We start from the raw sequence: 21,685 nt of genomic DNA, 5'->3' as shown, positions 1-21,685 counted from the left end.
TTAACAAATATAAAGGATCATTGTAACTAGTTATGCTGTATTTCACTGATAATTTTCAAAAGTGTGGGTCTAGCTCAAGAAATGGTAAGGACTACAAGCATTCACCTCAGCTGATTTTTTTTCCCCCGGTGCTGCTACTAACTACCCAGCTTTGGAAAGGCTGTGTGGATACTCCTTCAGGGGCAGGTCTTTTCTGCTGCACTGTGTGGGTGTCCCTGTCCCCACACTCACACATGGTTTCCTTTTCTTCCTTCTCAAAATCCTTCCCTTTAAGTGCTTATCCAGTAAGGCCACCTGCCAGATAAAGCACTGTCTGTCAGCCTCTTTTGATAATGTAATAATTCTGAAACACTCTTCTCCGTTCATCGTGTGGTGTTTGCCCTGCACACTCATTTCACTGTCACTTGTCTGCAGCACAGTTACCTCTGTCCCCATCCCAGACCTCTCCTTCTCCCCAGGCAGACAAGGATATGTCATTTCCATTTGCTACTGCATGTCAGTCTTAGGGCTCTGTTTTAAAGTCTTTTCTGTTTCTTTCAATTCTGAATGATACTTATTTGACATGCTGTAAGAAATTTATCTTAAACACCTTGCAGTCAGTTTTCAATCTGAAATGATTTTTTACAGTATTCTCATAAGTGCCTATCGAGATATTTTCAACTGGCAAAAATGTATTTTTAAAAAAATGAACCCAGACATTTCTTGCAGCATTTAAGAAATCCCAAGCCTTTAAGATTATGCCTAATGTTTGCAGAGCATGAACACTTCTGGTGAAAACCCCTAAGAGGATTTGAGCTGCAAGTTTCTAAGCTGAGAACTCCCAGTGTTGCCTTGTGTGTGGTGTGTTGTATACAGGATGTTGTTCAGGCATTGAGATCCAGGAGATCAGGCACAGGGAAGATAATGCACAGGGAAGGATGAGTGTGCCACCTTTGGGGAAATACTCTGCTTTACCAAAGGGCTCCAAAAAGGATACACTTAAGAGTGGGACACAGAAGGCAGAGAGGTTCAGCTGTGTAATGATGTGGTTCATGTTACCATCTCCTTCACCTTGGCTCACTTAAAGGTTTCAGAAGATCCGGTCCATGGCCTTGTGGCTCGGGGGAGCAAGTGGTACTTTACCACTTCTGTTACATTCTTGGCAGGGCTTATGATATTATGGGGAGGTTGTATTCAGGGTTCAAACCCAGTGTTGGGTGAAACAGTTCAAACAGCATCTATAACCAGGCATGAATGGAGAAATGAAATCAAACCTGAGGAGCGAGCAGCTGCTGCTCTCTGTGACCTCCAACATGAAAGCTGGAAAGCTGCTCAGGGTTCCATGGTGCACCTCTGGGTTTGCAGCCCTTCAACACAGAGGCTGTTTTCAGACAGGAATGATCTTGCTCTTCTGGCTTTTGTCACAAGATAGCAGTTTCAAAGGGGTGATAGTAGAGAACACACCTAGTTTGCAAAAATCTAGTGATACTGGAAGGGATTCAACCTCCTGTTCTTTGGGGCATGAGACAGTCTCTAATTAAACAGGTTTTAGGCAGTACCCTGAGAAGATTCTGTCTATGGGCCTGCTGCAGCTTGTATTGTCTTCTGACCACGCAGTCTGGTCTGTGGGGAAAGCCAGGGTGCACCACCCCAGGTCAGCAGTGACCTTTGCAAAGGGAAAAGGCCAGGCTCATGTGAGCTTCTGCACCCTGACCTTCTCCTGTAAAACTCCCCTTTTGTGCAGTCTGTACTCCCCAAAGGTTTCTCTCCATGACCTGCCTGCTCAGGTTAACCTCTATTTTCTCGGTACTCTGCACCTTATTTCTCCTCCTCCACCTGTGAGAAACAGGAGAAGGAAGTTGACAATATTCCACATCACTTTTAGCATCAAAAAACTCCCACTTGGTTCATCTCTCCCATAAAGCATTAATGAAAGTGTTTAAAGGTAACAGCCTCCCTGACCTTTGTTCTGAAGGAACAGCACTGGTGCTAAAAATGGGAGGAAAAAAACCCAGCAAGGAGATGAGAAGAGAAGGCCAGAGTGACAGATGCTGAAGTTGAATGATAATGTTCTCATCAGAAGCAAGCATTTTGAGTTCTGCTGAAAGTTAATCACACTCACCCTGATGATGTGCTGTTATAGCTTTGTGTAGCTACAAGCTAAGACTACCTAAAAGGCTGGAAGGAAGAGTGTCTGGGCTTTTTATTGCAAAACCAAGGGTTATATTAGAGGTGTAAGCATTTTATAGTAGCTATAGAATGACATAGCAGCGAGCAATTAATGTGTGTGAAGAATACAGATAATTAGTTTCTATAGTTTGTGTGTTTGAAGAGTACTGTTTAGTCATGCATCTCTACAGCACAAACTGGCACATTTTTAAGGTCATATTTGCTTTTGTAGCGTCCTTGAGTCTGTCACAGAATAGTTGTGTATTCTGTTGGTACTCTGTTTCCAAATCTAGGAGTATTTCCTCCCAAACATATGTGCATGGTGTAGTGTGTATGTGCACACAAGGAAAAGGAAGCGCATGACTTGTGCTCAGTAGAGTGGTTGTTTTGAGCTGGAACTGCTGCAGGCTCCCCTTTGAAAAGAAACGTGCCTGTCCCTTCATCCAGGAACAAAGCTGCTACCGTGGCTGTGCTGATCCTGCGTCAAGTCTTTCTGCAGAGTCTTGAGTGGAGAAAGATGTAATCTCCTCTGTCCTTCACAGCCTTTCTCCCTCTTACCTTTCCTCACTGTAATCTTAGTGTGCTGATCAATGCCTTCCTGATGTGTGGGATCTCAGCTGAGGTTCTTATCAGTGGAGGAGAGAGGACAATGGATGGGAGTTGGTGGAGAGATCCAGGTGGGTTGCTGCTGAGTGGTGCTTGAGCATAAATTAGCAATGTGTGTGTCTGAGCTGGCACATGTCATGGGTGGATAGGGCACCCAGAGTCACATGGAGGCAAAGATCAATGGAGTTGCTGTTGCAAAGGAGGTGTGAGAGAAATGGTCAAGTTGTGTAGGAGTCCTCTGGAAGTGGAAGATTGTTCCCTAGGTGTGACAGCTTTGTTACAGCAACTTCACAAGTGCTTTGCTCCAGTTTTAGAACCAATTCTTGTGTTCTCTCCTGGTCTGTGGCCTCAAGATGGCTTGTGATTTCAGTGCTGAGGTGCAGTCTCAATGTCATGCTCTGTACTGTCAGATTGTCCAGACAGGAGTCTTCAGTATCCTTGCATCTTTTATTGCTGAAGCTCTAAAAACTGATGCTGATGCTCTAAAACCCCTCAGTGGTTTACAGTTTAAGGATTTGGCTAACTTTATTTTTTTATTTATACTTTCTATCTGAAGTACCTCTGCTTTTTTTTTTTTGCATTGAAAATTTCCATATTACTCACAGCAGATTTGAAACCCTTTTTTCCCCATTCTGCTTTCAGATTCCATTGGTGGGTCATTTTCAACTTCCTCCCATCGATGCCACCACAAGCAGAAGCACTGTCTCCCCATCCCACAATGTGGAACTCTGTCCATCAGCCCTCTGCTTTTCCATCCTCACACGAAGGGATCCCAGATCATCATGGACACAACACAGAAGGCAGTGAAGCGCCAGGCTAGCTTCTGCAATGCCATTACCTTCAGCAACAGACCCATTGTTATTTATGAACAAGTCAGGCTTAAGGTGAGTAAATTATACTTTCCCTTTTTGCCATGGGAGCTGCTGGGAATGTACCAGGCTTTGGTGCTTGCCAGCAGATCTTTAGCCCTTCCTTGAAAAGCACAGTAGTCAGATCTTGGCCTTAAAGATCTGCAGTCTTCGTTGGTACTTCTGCTTTTCTCGCTGTAGTTCTTGGAGCCATAGTTACAGACTGCTCTGGAAACTGAGAACAAAAGGGAAATCCACATTCCAAAAATACTTATATTGATGTTAGACAAGTACGACAGATTAAGCTGTGATCGCTTGGAAAACAGCAGGAAGAAAGGGATGTATTGATTAGTCTGAAAGGCAGCAGCCTCAGTATCTCTCTAGAAAATGTGTCCTCTAGGCTTTGCTCCTATCCTGCAAAGCAGCTTTACTGGGCAGGCTGAGGGAGGATGAGGAGTTAGTGAAGGTGTTCCATTCCACAACAAGCACTTTTGTTCCTGTAAGCAAGGCAACAATGAGGGCTGGTCTCATGGAGGTGAGAAAGCCAGGCGGTAAGAGGTCAAAAAGGACCTGGAAGCGAAGGTTCTTGCTCATGTGCTTGGCAGGAAAACCAGAAGAGTTTGGAGGAAAGGATGAAAGGAGAAGTCGGCGCAGTCACAGTTGCTGTCTAAGAAAAGGACCTTTCTGGCAGTCTGCTGACTGCTTTGTTGAATCAGTCACTTGATAGCATTAAGGGCAGAGGATAGAACATTGCAGGGATCACATTTTTCTCACTGGCACAAGCTGATTTCACTTCCTTTGTGCCTATGGTAGCCTGGAGGATGGAGTTCATACTCCTGGTGCTGCAAGGGAAATCCAGCTCCTCTAAGACAACATGCCTTCATGTACACCAGGAGCTGCTTTCTAATGAAGAAACTCCTCTATCTCCTTAGGGACTGAAACACTTTTCAGATTATCAGCACCTTAAGGAGCTTGGGACCCTTGAAACTTCATTCACAGATACTTTCCCATCTTTATGCCCTCTAGTTTGTGGGGCTGTGTTTTTCTGTTCATAGCTGATTTCACGCCTTCCATTGGCACAAAGTAGGTCATCTTCTTTGGCCACTTTAGTTCATGGCACACATGAATGATCTGACTGCAAATCCGTCATTTGCACAGAAGGAGTTTTCCAGAGGGTTTGTCAACATGTAGATACCCAGTTTGAAAGATCTTGCTGTTGCCTGTTGCTAGAGGTCCAGGAGTGCTGGGTCCTACAGCAGTGTATCAGCCTTCCCTGCCTCTTTGCTCACAGCCAGCAAAGGAGCAAGGAATGAGGAAGATGCATCCTTTTGGAAATATATGGAGATTTCAGGCTCAGGCCCAGAGATAGAAAATCCCCACTACAGGTTTCTTATGCTTCCTGTGGAGCTCTTAGTGCTTCTATCCAGGCTGGAAGCCCAGCAGGAATCTCTCACATTGCCTAATGAGATTTTTTCCCATGTTGGCCAGCAGTTTGGACAAGCAACTGTGACAGATAGTCTGGGAGGAGATGAAAGCAGTATTTCACTTTTGAAGACACCATCAAAGATTTGAGTGGATTTAGTGGTTTAGGCAAAGGTTCTGGGTTATTTATTCCTCATTCTGAAACAAGGTAGCTATCTCTGGAAATTCACACTTGTTTATCTCTGTGTATTTGGGGATTTTAGCTTGTATAACGTGTGTGAAGAATATGCATGCAAATCTGCACAAGAGATTTATGAGCAGAGCTCCTGCTGACTCCAATGGGAAGGTCTCATGGGAGTAATCAACAGGCTTTAGCAGAACTTGTGCTCTAGGGAGGGATGAAGTGTGAAAACATCCTTGCTTTTGTATGATAAGTCCATCCTGTAATTGCCTCGCTATTGTTCATGGCTGTGGAAAACAACATCTCAGACCTTCTTACCAGCCACAGACTAACCATGAACCCAGTCATTCAGGTCATATAAAGTCTAAACTCCCTCTGGAAAATGGAGTAAAGAAGTAAGGAGATTTCCTTCTGTTTATTAGCTATTGTATCTCAGGTTTTATTCTGAGATTGTTTTGCAGCTCTGGGAATATGGGAATATGGCTGTCAAGCAGCATCAGACACAAATGTTCCAGTATGGTTTCTTCCAGGTAATTCAGGGCATTTCTAGGAAGTGAAGTTCTCAAAGATGGCACAAGGCAATAAAGATCAGGAGCCTGAATCTGTGAAAGCAGCAGTGGTTTAGCAGTTTGGATGTTGATTCTGTCTTTTCCTCCCCTTCTGGTACCCAGTGGACCTCCCAAGCATTTCTGCTAGCAGTGGCTGCTGAAAAGAGAATTTGGTCCATCATTAACCATTGCCTTTTTTAGCAAAACTGTGAACCCTTTGTCCAGCCATGTCTGATTCTTGGCAGGCTTTATACTTGATTTTAATTTGGATATTAGTTTGCCTGTGGTCAGACTGTATTGAGAACTGTTTATAGGTGCTGATTAATACATGGAACATGTGCAGCCTTAATTACCATATGAATATTTACTTCATGCTGCCTGTGACTGCTGTGAAGTATTGGCAAGAGACTGAATTGTACAAATGACAATGAGGCCATATTTATCTTAGACCCAAAAGCTTTTAGGGCTTGCAGTAAATTTGCTGCAAAAAATAACCCAGGCTTCTTCTTGGAGTGTGTGTATTATGTTTCCCTGTTTTTTCACGTGCACACCCTGTTAACCCCACTTCTACTGGGGACATGCACAATGCCATCCCACCCTGGCCAGGTATATAAAGTAGTAAATCTGCTTCAGTCCTTTTTAGTGTCATCCCAGTGCCCACCCTGTAAGCAGGAGCTTCCCATGGTTCCTAGGACTGAGGTCAGTGCTGAAGTGTTCCATGTAAACAGTTTAGGTACCTGGATGGACTGAGTAGGGATAAAGAGCAGCACTCCCTTAACTGAAAATTGTCTGTTGATAACTTTTTCTGAGCTCTGAGTTATTTTCTCTGCTACTTTAATTATAAAACAGAAATCTCTAGGCTTTGAACAATGTCTTTGTTGTGAGATTATTGTGACCCCAAGGGCACATGTTCCAGATTTGCCTTGAAGAGGAATATGTAAAAGAGAAACACAGTATTTACAAATGTGATTAGCAGAGAATTCAGAATTCCAAAGAAAATGTCTTGTAGAATCCCTTGGTGAAAATTCTATACTTCCAAGCTGGGACACGAGGGGCTCCTGCCAGGCTTTTGAGAACTAAGTCCTGCAGTCCTGGACAGTTCAGTCTCTGTCACTGCCATTCATCCGAGCCATTAGTGCTGTGGCAGGGTATGAAATTACAGAACGGCAGCGACTTTTGTGTGACATCTGGTAGGTGGTACCTGTCCATGTTTCTGCTCTTGTCCTGCGGCCAACAGTGGAATTGCTTGAGGCTGCCAAGGCATTGATGGAAGAGGACTATCTCAAGTGCTCTCGTGTTTGCTGCAGGTTCAGGGTGTGAACAGATACAGCAGTTACGTGTCAACTGGCATGCAGGAACTTTCTTGGCTGGATAAGGTTGTATCCAGCATCCTTAGGTCTTTCATTTCATAGTCTGGATCCTGACAGGCTGAATCACTTTGGGAGGAACAATTCCCAGCAGGTTCATACTCAAACAATAAAATAAGAGGAAAATCTTCACCAAGGACATCATCTGAGGACTATACTAACTCTGGAAGACTCCCTGCTTCCATGGGGAAAAAAGAGATCTTATAACTGGATAGTGTTTTCAATATGTTGCATGTGTTTAGGATCTGCTGCCTGCTCCCCACAAATCCCCTACTGGCCAGGGCTCAGTTCTTGTGAGTAGAAGCTGATGACTCTGGAAGTATCTGTGATCCTTTGTCCTTCTGTCTGTCAGGTGCAGAAGGATGGGTATGACAAACGAACCATTCCAAAAACCATAGCAGATGTTCCTGACCCCAGACACACTGAGTAATTGCATACTGACAGGTTGGGGTGTAGTTATGCACAACATATTTTGCAAAACACCATTCACAGCTGAAATAAGTAGGTTTTCCCCAATCATAAGAGAACATCTATTATTGCCTCACAATTGTGTATTTAACAAAGTTAAATACTCTATATTGTGCTTTCCCACACACAAGTTCTCTGCTGGAAGGCTGTGATTTCAATATGCCATCCAATATGACAAGTTACACACGGGAAAGACTGTCTTTTACTTGCCTGGGAAGCCCAGAAAACCCTGTGGTGGTAACTGTGATTCTGGAGTCTGCTTTTCCCTCAGGTCATGAGAGACCCCATCATCTGAGCACCATGTGGGAAGAATGCTGCTGCTGAAGGTGCTGAGATAAAAGGTCCTGTGGCCATTTATGGCACATTTTGTGAGAGGATTATTCTTAGGCCAAAAGGAATTACCCTAGAAATAGAAATGAATCATCATGCAGCTGTAATTACATTTCACCTATCCACATAGATTTAATTTGATTTATTTGGTTTTAAATATGGGGATTGTATCCTAAGTTTGCAGCAGCATTGCTGTGTACAACTGAAGAAGCTACAGCAGTGTTTGGTGGGTAAAATGTTTCCTAGATCTGGTAGCGCTGTCTGCACACTGGCCACCAGTGTTCAATGCATAAAGTGTGTCAGTTGATGTTCAAGTGCCCAACACTGTTATTGCTGCTGTTGTCTTTGCAGATCACTAAAAAGCAGTGCTGCTGGAGTGGGGCTCTTCGACTTGGCTTTACTTCCAAGGATCCATCGAGGATTAACCCTGACACTCTGCCAAAGTATGCGTGCCCTGACTTGGTTTCCCAAAGTGGTTTTTGGGCCAAGGCTCTGCCAGAAGAGTTCGCAAACGAGGGAAACATCATAGCCTTCTGGGTGGACAAGAAGGGACGGGTTTTCTACCGGGTGAACGACTCCGCTGCGATGCTCTTCTTCAGCGGCGTGAGGACGGCGGAGCCCCTCTGGGCCTTGATCGATGTCTATGGGCTCACCCGTGGAGTGCAGCTCTTAGGTGAGTGCCTGGGTCCAAACACCAGGGTGATGCTGAGCCATCCCTGACGAAGGGCAAGGCTGACACTGCCTGTCCTCTCGCTGTGCTGGGACAAGTACAGGGAAACAGCTGTCGTTCCTCCCCAGAGCATCTCAGCACCTCAGCCTGGATCAGTGGGTGTTTGAAACTCAGCACGTAAATATAACATCGGTGAGAGGTGGGAAACAGCTGCTACAGTATAGCACTAGAAGCCATGTCTAAGTAAATGGATTTCTGCTCAGAGGTGTAGCTCTATCAGAGAATAGCCTGGAGTGTGTCATACACCTTTGTTTTTATCTCATCTTCTGCTTTCCCTGTGCCAAAGCGGGGAAGTGCGTTTTACGTGCTGTGGTTAAATCCTTCCTGGATGGCACTGTTATGATTTTCTGTCAGGTTTAATGGACAGATTTGAAACATGGCTATCTTCCAAATTACCTGAGAGAATCTGTGGCTGGTTTTTCCAGGATGTTGCTTTCACAGAGGAGTTTTATTTGTCTTCTGGAGCCTGAAGGTTGGGTATACAGTTGGGATTGTAGGATGAGTTCTGAGTGCCTGTGTCTTCTGCCATCCTCAGGTGAAATGAAGATAGTTTGGCATTCACGAGGACTCAGTCATAGTCCCAGATGTGCAGGCTGTCAAGGTTTGGGCTATTTGAGTTTATACATCTTAGAAGAACTGAAAAGATTCTCCGAGGATTGAAGGGCAGCAAGGTTGCTGGGGAGCCAGGAGTGTCAGCACACAGCCTTAGAGTTGGCTTTGCATTGTCACTGGCAGGAAAATTGCAGCACTTCTCCATGTAACGGTAGATTCATGGGTCTTCCTTTCACCATGGAAAAGGTTAGATGGTACCTGCTGACCTTCAGGAGCTGAGGTTCCTTCTGAAGATGAGATGCTCTGAGGCTGAGAGAGATCCTGGCTTTTTCCTGCCATCCAGCCTGTTAATCTCTGTTAAAGTGACAGCTTCATGCTATATATCAAAAACTTAAATTAAACTTCTTTTTCTGACAGTTCTGCCTCCTTTCTGCATTCCGTGCTGTATTAAAAAATATGGTGGCAGGACTACCCATAGCAACCAACACAGCAAGGAAGAGGGATGTATGTTCAGGAGATGAAGGAATGAGACTGACCTTGTTGAAAAAACTCCTGGCCCAAGATTGCACAAGGCAGAGGAATTGAAGAATTTCTCAGCAGCTTTTTCTTTTTTTAGGTGCAGAAAGATTTATCTTTTGTTGTGAATCAGCTTGAGTCAGAGCCACTAGGCAACTGTTCATAGGCCAAGGTGGTGGTATTTGAATTGGGATGGAGAATTTGGGCAAATGTCATGCTAAGGGTTCAGTTAGGAAGAGCTTACAAACAACTCCAAGTCCTACGGCTGTTCTTGTGAGATTTGGCACCTCAGGACTACTCTGCCTGATTAATGAGGGTCCATAACTCTGGATTATGTGTTTCCTTTCAAAACACCCGAGAAATCATTTCCTATCCGTCATCCGCCCCTGCATTGTCCTAGCATCTTCCACATCCCCCCTTCACAAGGAAAATGTGACTTCTGCCAGCCACTGACTTACCTCTAGTCCAAGAGGCTCTCGACTTTTTGGTGGGTATGAAGTCCCTGAATGAAGCAAGCAGCTTCTGAGTTTACACAGTTGGCGTGGAGCTCAGATACGTATTTATAGCTTGTTCCAGCAGCCTTCAGCAGGCTTTAAGTCTGCAACTGTGCTGAAACAGCTTCCACCCGAGTTCTCTGCATCTCCATTCATTATTAAACAGCACTAAAAGTCAGAGAAGGGAAATCATCAGCTGTGTTGCCCCTGGATCCTATAGACATACGTGTTACTATGCTCTGCATGCCTGCTCTAGTGTAGCAGACCACACATATAGCACAGGACAACTTGCCAAAAACTCCCGGGACTTGACAAATGAATTTCATAGCTTAGCTACAAACATATGGTTGAATTCAGCCTGGTATGGCATGCAGGGCATCTGATGGAGGCTGGGGATGCTGCAGTGGTATGTTGAACAGAAGAGCCTAGCATTTCAGATTCCAGTTCAGTGATTTATTACCCCCCCCAACCCCAAACATGTCCCTTGTTCTTAAGTCTTGCTATTTTCTCAATGCTTGTAGGGTTGCAGGGTCAAACTGCACCTCTGCACAGTCTCCGTTTGCTTTTGTGTGTAAGAATCTGACCAAAAACTTTACCATTTCTGGTGTCTTTCTGTTTATTTCAGAATTAATCCCTCCCCACTCCCAGTAATGTAACTTTACTTCCAAAATGAGATTTGCCAAAGGAAAGACCTGCAGCAGTAAGTCTTGTGTCACTGCAAGATCCCAGCTCTGCAGGGAAATGGACAGTGTGCATTTATGTTCCCAGAAGCGACAACATCCAAAACTGCACATTTTTATTTTGCTTATCTGCATTACACTGGCAAATCAGTTCCAGCCCAAATAAGGAACTCAGTAAAACAGGGAAATGACTAAGTCTAGTGACACTGTTCCTGTCTTACAGATAGAATAAAGAAAGACTTGAATGAAGGGGGGCCCAAAGCCTGTGAGAGTTAAATGACTTGCCAGAGCAAAAGGTGTCATCTGCCATCAACCTTTTTACCCAGCTCAGTCCTGCCTCTCTCTATCTGCAGCACAGGCATTGCACAACATTCTGGCATCACTAAAATCCAGCTGGTTTGTACCTTAATTTTTCATTTCCTTCTGCTTATGGCTTACTCACAGCATAAGACTTACTGACAATTACCCACGTGTCAGTACTGCTGTCACTGCACAGGTATATGTGGCTGTCACAGATGTTCCTGGGTCTGACTGTCCTTGCTGTATGTTCAAAGGCAGAGCCCTTTGAGCAGCTTCTTTGCCAGCTGGATTTTGAAATGAACCAGGTGAAAAAGGCTTTCACGGTCCACCACACCGCAGCCAAGGGGAGTTTGAACTGAGCTGGGACCATGGTTCGCCTGTCACTGCTGGAATGAGTCAAAAGGAGGCACTGGTTTAAATCTGCCTTGAGGTGGCTTCAGCGATGGGGTCCACAGTGCTGACAGTCAGTCACAGGTGAGAGGCTGCTCCTTGCTCTCCTCTACCCACATTATAGAGATGAAAAGGCTTAAATTCACCCAGGAATCTGGTCTGCTCTGACCACAGGGTCTCAGCCAGTGTAAGGGCCCGCACAGAGGAATCTGTGGTGATGGAGTGCATGCATGTTCTGTGTTTTAGGGCATGAGTTTCAGTGTAGGTGCAGGCTTACATGACCTGTAAACATGCCCTTATACAGTGAGTCTCCTTCCGACATGCTCAGCTTGCAGGCAGCATGGCTTACAGCTCTGCTTTCCTTTTTGGGCAGCTAGTTTTGCACAAGTGCACTTTTACATTCCAGAGTAATTTAAAATAATATTTACTAAAAATGTGGCTTGTCCTTATGTTATCACTTCAACATACACACATGCTCATTCACACTTTTAAAAAAGAGTCCGAGAAAAATGGAATATAAGCAATCTGCTGCCTTGCTGCTATAATAAAGCATCAAAAAAAGAAAAGGAAAGGGCCAGCTGTTTAAATTCTAGAGTCTTCAGAGCTGTGGAGGAAGGATGGCAGCTCATGGGAACCAAGTGGTGTTGTCTCATATTAACCTGCTTCTTTCAAGCACTGGGCTTGAGCCTGGCATGTGCACTTTCTGTGGATTCACATTCATGATGCAGGACAGCAAGGTTGGCAACTTCCCTCAGTCGTGTGTGCAGTACAGCATGATGAGTTCTCAGCATTTTCCTTTACCTTTGGTGGGGGATTACAGGTTTGCCTCTTCTATGTGGTGCCTTTTTGAAAATCACAACATTTTTCTCATTTTGGAAAATCACCCCATTTTTTGGGCAGTGACATTGCAGCAGGCATTGCAGAGTGGTTAAGATGGGAAAGGCCCTATGACGATCATCTGGTCCTACCATCTAGTGTCTTTCCTTTCAAAGCACAATGCAGGTGCTCTAAAAGTACAGAAAAATGGGGCTACAAAACAGTTATGATTGCAGGATACCTCACTACTCATCCTGTGTTTCCAGTGGGGTGATGTGAGGTACAGTTTGCTCGTTTTCCTTGGTCCCATTCTTTGCTAGAGTGATCAGCAATCACACCCCTTTACTGTTTATTACTCTGTTCACACTCTTCTCCCATCCATCAGTATTTTCATTCATGCAGTATTTCAGAGTATTCTTGGTCTTTTACCAGCACAGACTTTGAAAACCAAGGATAATTTTATTTAGATTGGCACACTGAGAGGCACCTGCTGAAAGCTAAGTCTCACCACATCTTGTAAATACAGAATATGTGAAAAACTAGTAAGACCTTGCAAGATTGGAAAGTTTTAAATGCATGTGTATTAAATGTGCATGTATTAGATTTAGCCAAAGTAGAAGCAGTATAAATATATATTTCAGTCGTAAATATATATACAGATCCTAGTAGAATTAAATGGGAGTTCTGTATATTATATTAGATATTTGAGAAATCTCTTCTTTCACCAGCTCTTCCTAGCTTCTTATTGTTTTATGTTAGCAAAGTATCAAAGTTAAAATGTGAACTGATCCTGGATGGAAATGTACCCATCTTATGCCTCAAGCTGGTGTCTCTTTGACAAGGAAGTTGCACATTTTGTAGGGAAAGAAGGAAATGTTCTTCTTTATTCATGTCTGTCAGTTCTTACGTAGTTTGGATCTCTAGCTCCAGGCCACCTTTAGAAGAAACATTAAGTAAGCCTTTAATGAGGTAGATTTATGGGCAAATTTCAGGTGTGAATGGTATAAGACTGATGATAAATCTAATTTATTACATGCATCTGCAGTTTTACTGTGTGGTTATTACTATTTTATTTTCCAAGTGCAAAGCTTATTTTCCATTGCCCACGGGAATTCATTTTGTTGCTATTCTGACACGTGCAAATAAGCAGACTGATGTGCTGGGAGTGCTTCGCACTGAACAAAATGGGATGATCAGATATGACTGCAGTGTATTTTTATAGGGTATTGTTGAAAGTGGAAGCTATAAACAATTAATCCTTTTTGTGGAAGTCTGTGACTATCTGATGGAAAAGCACAATAAGTGCTTAAACAGAGTCCTACTTAATGAAGGCAAGATCCACAAGACCTGCAAACAGTCAGTTGTCCTTGTTTTTCCCCATCTCCTAAGGGGAGAGAGAATTTAAATTGCTCATAAAGTTTTATTGTCTGTAGCTGTTGTCTCTATGGCAGCTGCAGGAAGCTCTCTCGCACAGCTGAAAATGTGAAAACAGTTTAATAAATAACTCATCTCTTGCCATTTTAGTTATCCCTGCTTTGCCTTAGCACCTCTGCAGGGACGTATTTTTCCAGGTGCAATAGGCACCCAAAAGTTAGCCCAGGACCTGGGCAGCTCCGTGTGCTTGAGGGTCTGTCTGTCCTCCAGGTCTGCCTGTCTAGGTTGTGATGATGAGGCTGCTGGACACAGCACTTTTAAGCAAGCCAGAGCTCCTCTTGGCCATGTGAATGCCGTGGGGGATTTTTTCTTCTCTTTGTGTTTGACTGTCAGCAGTGGAGACTTTGTGCCCATGAGCTGGGGAAGGCAGCATCTGCCTGCCCTCACGGTCGGCACGGGGCATTTGGGCTGAGCAGCAAATGACGAACACCAAGAAGGTCAGGACAGGCAGATGCCGAGTGAAATATGGTCTCTGAGGGATCAGCATTTCAGGTTTCCGCGGGTCTCCATGAGGAGTTGAATTACAAAGTTGCACAGAGGCTCTGCACCTTACTCCTATTTTTTCCCATTGTGCTTTGGATAACCTGTTGCTTTCACCTGAAGCACCTTTGCCTTAGCAGGACCTCTTGGAGGGGAAGGCATTGCCACAGGTGAACAGAAAGGACAAAATCTGTTACATAATGTGCTGTAGGGCACTTTATATCCACAAAATGTCCACATCGGCATCAGGAGAGCCTGCAAAGGTACCTGGGTAGGAATAAATTTAAAAGGGATTAGTCTGGCTTTTATTGCCCAGACTGAGAAAAATGGAGGCTGCTACAGGACAGAACGACCAGTGGAAAAACACATTTTGTGCTGTAAAGTTTCTTTAGTTCGAGTAAGCTGAAATATTGTTCCTAACACAGGCAAGAAGGGACACTTTACCCATAAAAACCCAAGGAAATATGAAAACTCTGACAATTTTAAGTGGTGTTTATGTTATGGGTATGTTGTGGTTCAGATGCTGACCCTGCAAAGATGGGCCCCTATGTTAAAAAAAGTGGAGTCTTCACATTAAATATCTGTTGTGATGATTGATTTGGCTGTTGCTCTAAGGAGATAAATGTTGCTGGTTTGCACTAAGTTGTTTATCTTGCCTTTGCTAAGTACTGGAAGTGTGGAAAGTAGAGTCTGGAAACAGTGGTTCCAATTAAAAGGCTTTTGACTTTCTTTTACTTCTAATAAAGGTATGAACTACTTGAATAATTGAATGTATACTGAATTTATTACATAGCTGTAGTTAGTTACAGACATTTCTAGCATGTACATGGCCTTAGAGAATAATAATCCACCACTAATGGAGCAGTGTATTCTTTTGACAGACATTTCAAAGAATTCCTTAGGTTAGCAATGATTTTAGCTTTTTGATTTAAACCATTAGGATATCTATGCTGCTTTTTTTTTAACACACTCTTATTAACTGATACTTAATGCAACATGAATTGCATTTTCCTTAGTTTGTCTAATATAGTTCCTTTTTTAAAATCGGTAAGTAATAGGTGTCTTAAAAAAAAAGGGAGAGAGTATATGTTGGGAGAGAAAATTAATCTTTGCAGCTTTCTTAATACTTTTCTCAAAAATATTCAGCCAAATAGTTTAAACTGTTCAAACCTTGGGCTGTAATGCTGAAAGCTAATTCCTCTTCATTCATAAAGCTACAGCTTGAGAAAAAGGGTTTATTTGGAGCTGGGGGTAAGTTTTGGATGTGAATTGAGTGATCTGGTAAAAGTATAACAATTTATTGTGCTAGTCTTGCAATTCCAGCTATTGCAGCTGTTCCAGCTGTGGAGGCCCTTTCCCCTAAGCCTGTATGACAGATGACAGCTAAACACTGCTTGTATGATAAAACTAAACGCTGTCTCTGTGCAGAAAGTCTCTGCTGGCCTGAGATAGCACTTTGTCATTTCAGTGTCTAATTGGCCTCACAGCTGCTGAATATGCAATTCACCGTACAGAGGATGTGAATTTGTTATCCCTGTAGGTGTCTGAGTTATTAAAAGAGTTTGACACCTTTAATAAAATAAAATGGAGTTTTCCATCCATATCACCAACAGAGCTAAAAATGAGATTGCTCTGTAGTCCCAGTCTCCTTTGTTTTTTTTTTTTTTCCCAAGCTGCATAAGCAGAACTGTTGTTGTTGGGCTCAGTATAGAAGCCCTTACCTACAGCCCAACTCTACTCTCAGTTTTGCCAGCCTAAACTGGTAGGTACTGTGGAGTCACTCTGGTTTTACACTGTGTGCAGTCTCTAGCCCTGGGTTTTTGCTCACTCATCCCTTCTTTTTGGCCAAACACTGAGCAGCAGAAGCTTCTCCAGACCTTGTCTGGCTTAAACTGAAGGAAAGAAAACATTTTGACTGTGCTGGTTTTTGAAGCTATGCTGATTCAAGCCAAAACTTCTCCTTCACAGAATCATAGAATCATAGAATAGTTTGAGTTTGAAGGGACCTTAAAGATCACCTAGTTCCAATCCCACTGGCATGGGCAGGGATGCCATTCACTAGATCATCTTTAGTCATGCTGAGCTACTTCTGTTGTAAAGGTCTTCATCTTTTATTGAATCCACTCCCAATTTTGATGCAGATGTTACATCAGCTCTGCTTGTGATGCAGCTGATCCTGTGAGGTGCTGTGCTCAGTGAGAGCCTGGACTCCTCTCTCCTACTCAGACATTTAGGAAAATCTCAATCTTTCATTCTTCTATCATGCTCTCTTAATTGCATTTTCATAATATGTTCTTCTGACAATAGTTTTTAAATGTTTCCCCTACGTTGTGGCTTTTGGTGAAAATATCATGCCTTATGCTGACATGCACTAGGTAAGTGCTTCCTCTGTTTTCTTGGAAATTATAGCAGGGTAGTGTTGGCAGAACTTTGTGAAATTTATACAAAGCATTCCATGTCTATTGGCTAGAACAGTATGTCCAGTCACAAGTTTTGATTCTCAGACATCAGCATTGTTTTGATGTTAAAGGCCTTTACAAAATATATTTTTTTTAAAGTCCCATTCCATCTGCTCATACTAGATTTTGAAATTAAAATCATTTGGGGTTGGTAAATTTTTGGTCTGTAGCTAGGGATAAAAGATTGGTAAAACAGATTGCTGGCCACTGACTATGGATGGTGTGTTTAAGAAGATGAAAATCTCTTGTGATGCATCTGGCTACCAGTGTGACTGTTCACAGACGATTAATTCTCTTCAGGAAAAAAAAAAAAAAAGTTTAATTGCTCTATCTTTTTAAGAGGATAAAGACCACTCCAGGGACAAAGCCTTTCAAATCCAGTAATCCTATTCCCGTGCTGGTGCTGTGCCAATAAATACTGCATCACTTGCAAGGAAAGATCTGAAGCCTCTAAAATATTTAACGCAGCGTGTTCCCTCTTTCTCTGCCTGCCCAAGACCAGAGGACCCCAGCACCTCTGAGCCCCACAGGTGTTCACTTGAACCAGGAGGCTGGTGACAATTTGTTCAATATGTTTCTGCAGGTATTTACATTTCCTCCTCATTCTGCAGTGGTGTTTCCCTGGTTGATTTTCGTTGCTCTCTCTGGTGTTTGTAGGCAGCAGCCATCACTCTCCTGAGCCCTTCCCAGACATCAGCAATCCACTCTGTTATCCCAGCATGGCTTGTGTGAAAGCATCTTTTTGACAAAAACACTGGGCCTTTTGGTTTCTGCCCCTGTTTGTAGCCCCGTTTGTTCTAGATAGATCTGATTCAATGTTTCCATACACTGGAATGTGTATGCTCATGTCAGAGGTGAGCCTTGATGTTGCCTGCATTTGTCAAAACGCATTTTTATTGCTTCATTCCTGACACAGGAGAGCCTGCGGATCTTGTCTGTAACACCCCTTGGCCAGGTGGAAGGAAATTGGCCTCATGATGGAGATCAGAGCTAGAGATAGTCAGAAAGAAAACTGGACTAATGAGAATTTCACCGTGGAGCTGCAGGGACCGACAATTTCAGCTCAGCCTAATTGTGCACTCTAGAGAAATACATAAATAATTTGGTTTTGAGCCATACTCACTATTATGACTATTTTTATAATAAGTTCTAGTGCTTCAGTTTTGGATGTGATTCCTGAAAGATCAGCGGTCCACAAAAAGCAGATAAGATATGAAACGTCAAAGTAACAATCTGATGGTGAGGCAGAGGGTGCTCTATGTTGGCAGGCTAAGGGAGGAAAGCTGGTGGAGGGAAAATTCAAATGGGAAGTAAAATGCTATTTTTTTAAAGCTGTGTAGTTTCCAGCTGGGCAATTGGAACCCATTCTCAGTTGCTCAGGAAAGAATACTGCATAGGCTGCAGGGCCCAAATTCAACAGGATGGTAAATTCCCTACCCACCTCCATGCATATGTAGCTATATGGTATGCCAGAAATCAGTTATATGCTTGAATAAGTATGTTAATTCACATTCCTAAAGATAGCCATGTGCTTAAGTGCTTTGCTGGATCCTTTTCTTTGCCATCTGCTTGTTACTGGGTTCTGTGCAGGGCTTGCTAGGTCAAAACCTGTAGTCTGTGGTTAATCAGTAATCAATGGTTATGCAGGGATTAGCCTCTGTGCTTAATGGGTTTTCTGGGCAGCAAAGACTCTTAGGAGGAGGAGGAGGAAGAGAGAGAAGAACATGAGCAGGAGAGGCTGAATGCACTGTTGAAGTTGGAGGGGAAGTAGAAAGGTTGCCTCCAGGCAGTGTGGTTTTCTTGGAAAATGTGTCTGGTTTCTGTGCAGGAAGGTTTAAGAAGGGGTCCAGATGCCTGAGATAGCGGAGCAGGAAGGTGAAAACACAGAAAAAGGGTGAACTGCTATGTGAAAGCAGTGGAAGGACATGTTTGGCAAAGAGAGATCAGGTTGTGTTGATGGGAAAGGCAAGGACAACCCGGTGACCAAAATACCATCCTTTCCTTGACTGGTTTCTTCTCTGACACCAGTGGCTCATTTTGTCTTTGTGCTGGCAATTCATAACCCAAAGGCTTTGGCTTCTTCCCCCCCCCCCTTTATCTGGACAGCACAGGGTGTTAGGTGTGTTTGAATTATTTTGTATGGGTCACCGTGAATATCTGGCATGTTCCCTGAAGATAAGTGAGCTCTTTTATCAGGTCAAGCACATACTACTGACAGTCTCTCTATCATAGGGATCATGAAGATACAGGAGAAAACAACACTGGGGAAAGAATCTGAGTCAGATTTGTTTCTTACATCCTGAATTAGATTGATGGTTCTCAGTTCTGCTCTTGATAACACCTGTTCCTCTTCATGCAATGGTTCTTTTTATCGTATAATTTATTTGTTATAGAAGTTTTTTTGCTAGTAACAAGTATTGACAGAACTAACTATCAGAGGATTTATTTGGATGAAGGCAAGCAGTCTATGAGGAGAGATGAGAGATACTCCTTTGTTTGTGCTTTGCAGTGGGGATTTCACACTCCTTCATCTGTGTCTGTGGAATTTGCTGCCAGATAAACTCCTGTCTATAGAGTTGGACTTTAGAGTCTGATCTTCCACTTAGCAGCATATCTAGCTTGCTTGGCTGAGAAAAAAACCCAAGCAACCATCTCTAAAATATGCACTGAATGCAGTTATTTTTCCAGCAGAGGGTTTAGTTACAATGGGCAACCTGGAAAATTAATTCAAATCAATAGCAAACGTGACTTTAAAAAGAACTAGCTATGCTAACCTGAATAGTTGCTATGGGCAAGCGTTTAGAATTGAAATAGCCTGACACTGGTTTAGCTAGATTCAGAGTGAGATCAGCTGACATCAGATTTACTTTAGGAGTTTTGCTGACAACCACGTAAGTGAGAAAAAAAAAATTTAACCTCTCTCTGAGACAGACACGGAGTGAATGGTGGCTACTGGAAAAGGCCAGGCAGCCACCTCTCATATCTTTAGCTGAAGGGTGAAACCCAGTAGTGACTGCAAGGAGATTCTCAGACTGTTCTGGGCAGACTTAAAGATAACTTTGCTGTCTCTCCTGGAGATGTGTCACTGCTGGTTATTCTGTCATAAGCGTTGTCTAGGGCGTTTTTGCACCAGGAGTGCCAGATGTTTGCAACTGCTGTCCCCTCCCCAGGATGTTCCTGTTGGCAACTCTCTGACCAAGCTATTATTTTATGGTATATTTAGTTCTTTTTTATCTTTCCTCACTGTCAGTCTATACAGAACAATAATCATGTTTTCTTCTTTACCACAGCCTCCATATCCTCCTGTCATTCTCAAAATGCTTCTGTGATGTTAAATCTTTTCCAGTTATATGATGAGAATTAATTCATTCTGACACAGCCATGAAAATCTGATTCAGTTCCTTTTTTTGGTATCTCAGTCACAGTCCTTGATCACAAATCAGCATGAGTCAGAATTTCCCAGGTTATTATTTCCTCAGAAAGGCTGATTGCAACCCTGTCTCCATATTTAATATCCTTTTTCTGACTGAGGTGGAGCAGAGCAGTGGAGTCTGCAGTAATTTTGACTGCAGACCTGTCTATTGTTCTGGCATTTGATGCCCCAGGTGGCAAAGGTGACACCAGAGAGTGTCCTGCAACAGTTTTAGTGTTGCAGTTTCCCATCATTAGAGAGTTGAGTCCACGCTAGTTCTACAGCATAAAGATGACTACAGAACCTATAAGGATTTATTACTCTGGAGACTAAGAAGTTGTGGTTCACAGGTGGCGATTGGGCACAGTGGCTTTATCAGTGCATACCACGAAATGAGAGTTAGGTAATGAGTTTTTAGAACTATCCTATCTAAGCACTGATCCTCTGCCAAAGTGGACTGCCCTGAGATGTTTCACATAGATGGGTGTGGAGTCCTTTGGGGTTCAACTATTTAAATGAGTAGCTTATCTGAAGTTATTAAAAGTACATCAGAATGAAAAGTAAGTAGGAAGTACTCTCTTTGGGGCCCTTATCATTCATTTATTGTCTCCAATACATCTTTGTCTCTCAAATTTTGTGTATAGAGGCCAGGACTGCTTGGGCTGACCATTGAAGGGGTGGAGTGCTGTCAGTCTGTTTTGTTGGGCTGGGCTGTGGCCAGGAGGGGTTTGGAGGCACCTGGAAGCTTCCATTCCCTTATACAGAGCCTCTGGCAGGAGGAAATCCTGCTTCCAGTCGCCTTTCTACCTCTCCTTGTTCTGAAGGCTGTGCTGTCAGCTGAGCAGGAGCTGCAAGGGCTGCAGGAAGGAGCAGGCGAGACCCCTGAGCTGGTCCTGTGGGGTTCATCACTGCACAAATTCAATGTCCAGCTTGAGGGCTAAGGAAGCATTTCCATATGATGGCAGCAGTTTCCTTTTGTGTCTCTCTTGGCTTCTTCAAATAGGGCACTGGTAGCTTTAATACCCACTTGGGGTTTTTGCTTGCTTGTTTGTTTCCTACCAAGCTCTATAATAGTTTTTTTTAAAATGTAAACAGAAAAACAATGCTCAGAGAGAGATCAGTCCACTATTTTTATGAGGGAAGGATATTTATTAGGATTTAATTGTGCGGGAAAAGCAACCAAGCACTGCCTGCAGGAGAAAGCCTTTACACACTGGTGTGAGTACATCAGATCAATAACTAGTGGTTAGCAGGGAGGGACAAAAAACCATCCTTAGTTTTAGTGGTAAAGGATTCAGCTCCTCATTCAGGCTCAGATTTCTCATTTTCCTGAGACACATCACAAAAGTGCATTCATTTTTCAGGATGGAGATACTGCTTTTCTCCCTGACAGGGGACTGTGGGTTTCAAATCTTCTGAGTTGTTGGACTCCTCACATGCTAAAGTGGGCAGGCCAAGCTGCTGGTCTGACAGAAGTGCCTCATCTTGATTTGACTCGTGTGCC

The 21,685-nt window shown here is 43.3% G+C and overlaps 1 protein-coding gene across 4 annotated transcripts in view; it reads left to right on the top strand.

The window, feature by feature from the left end:
- The window catches only part of NEURL1 (neuralized E3 ubiquitin protein ligase 1), a 142,660-nt gene that overhangs the window by 80,620 nt on the left and 40,355 nt on the right, over positions 1–21,685 (top strand). For all 4 annotated transcript variants that reach the window (XM_032116742.1, XM_032116745.1, XM_032116743.1 and 1 more), the window contains exons 2-3: positions 3,397–3,638; positions 8,270–8,591. In XM_032116742.1, coding sequence (XP_031972633.1) covers positions 3,397–3,638; positions 8,270–8,591 — 564 coding nt within the window. The remainder of the gene's footprint in view (positions 1–3,396; positions 3,639–8,269; positions 8,592–21,685) is intronic.

This window comes from Corvus moneduloides, chromosome 8, assembly GCF_009650955.1.
Source record: "Corvus moneduloides isolate bCorMon1 chromosome 8, bCorMon1.pri, whole genome shotgun sequence".
Lineage (NCBI taxonomy): Eukaryota > Metazoa > Chordata > Aves > Passeriformes > Corvidae > Corvus > Corvus moneduloides.
The sequence above is the reverse complement of the archived record's forward strand: the minus strand, read 5'-3'. Positions and strand labels throughout refer to the sequence as shown.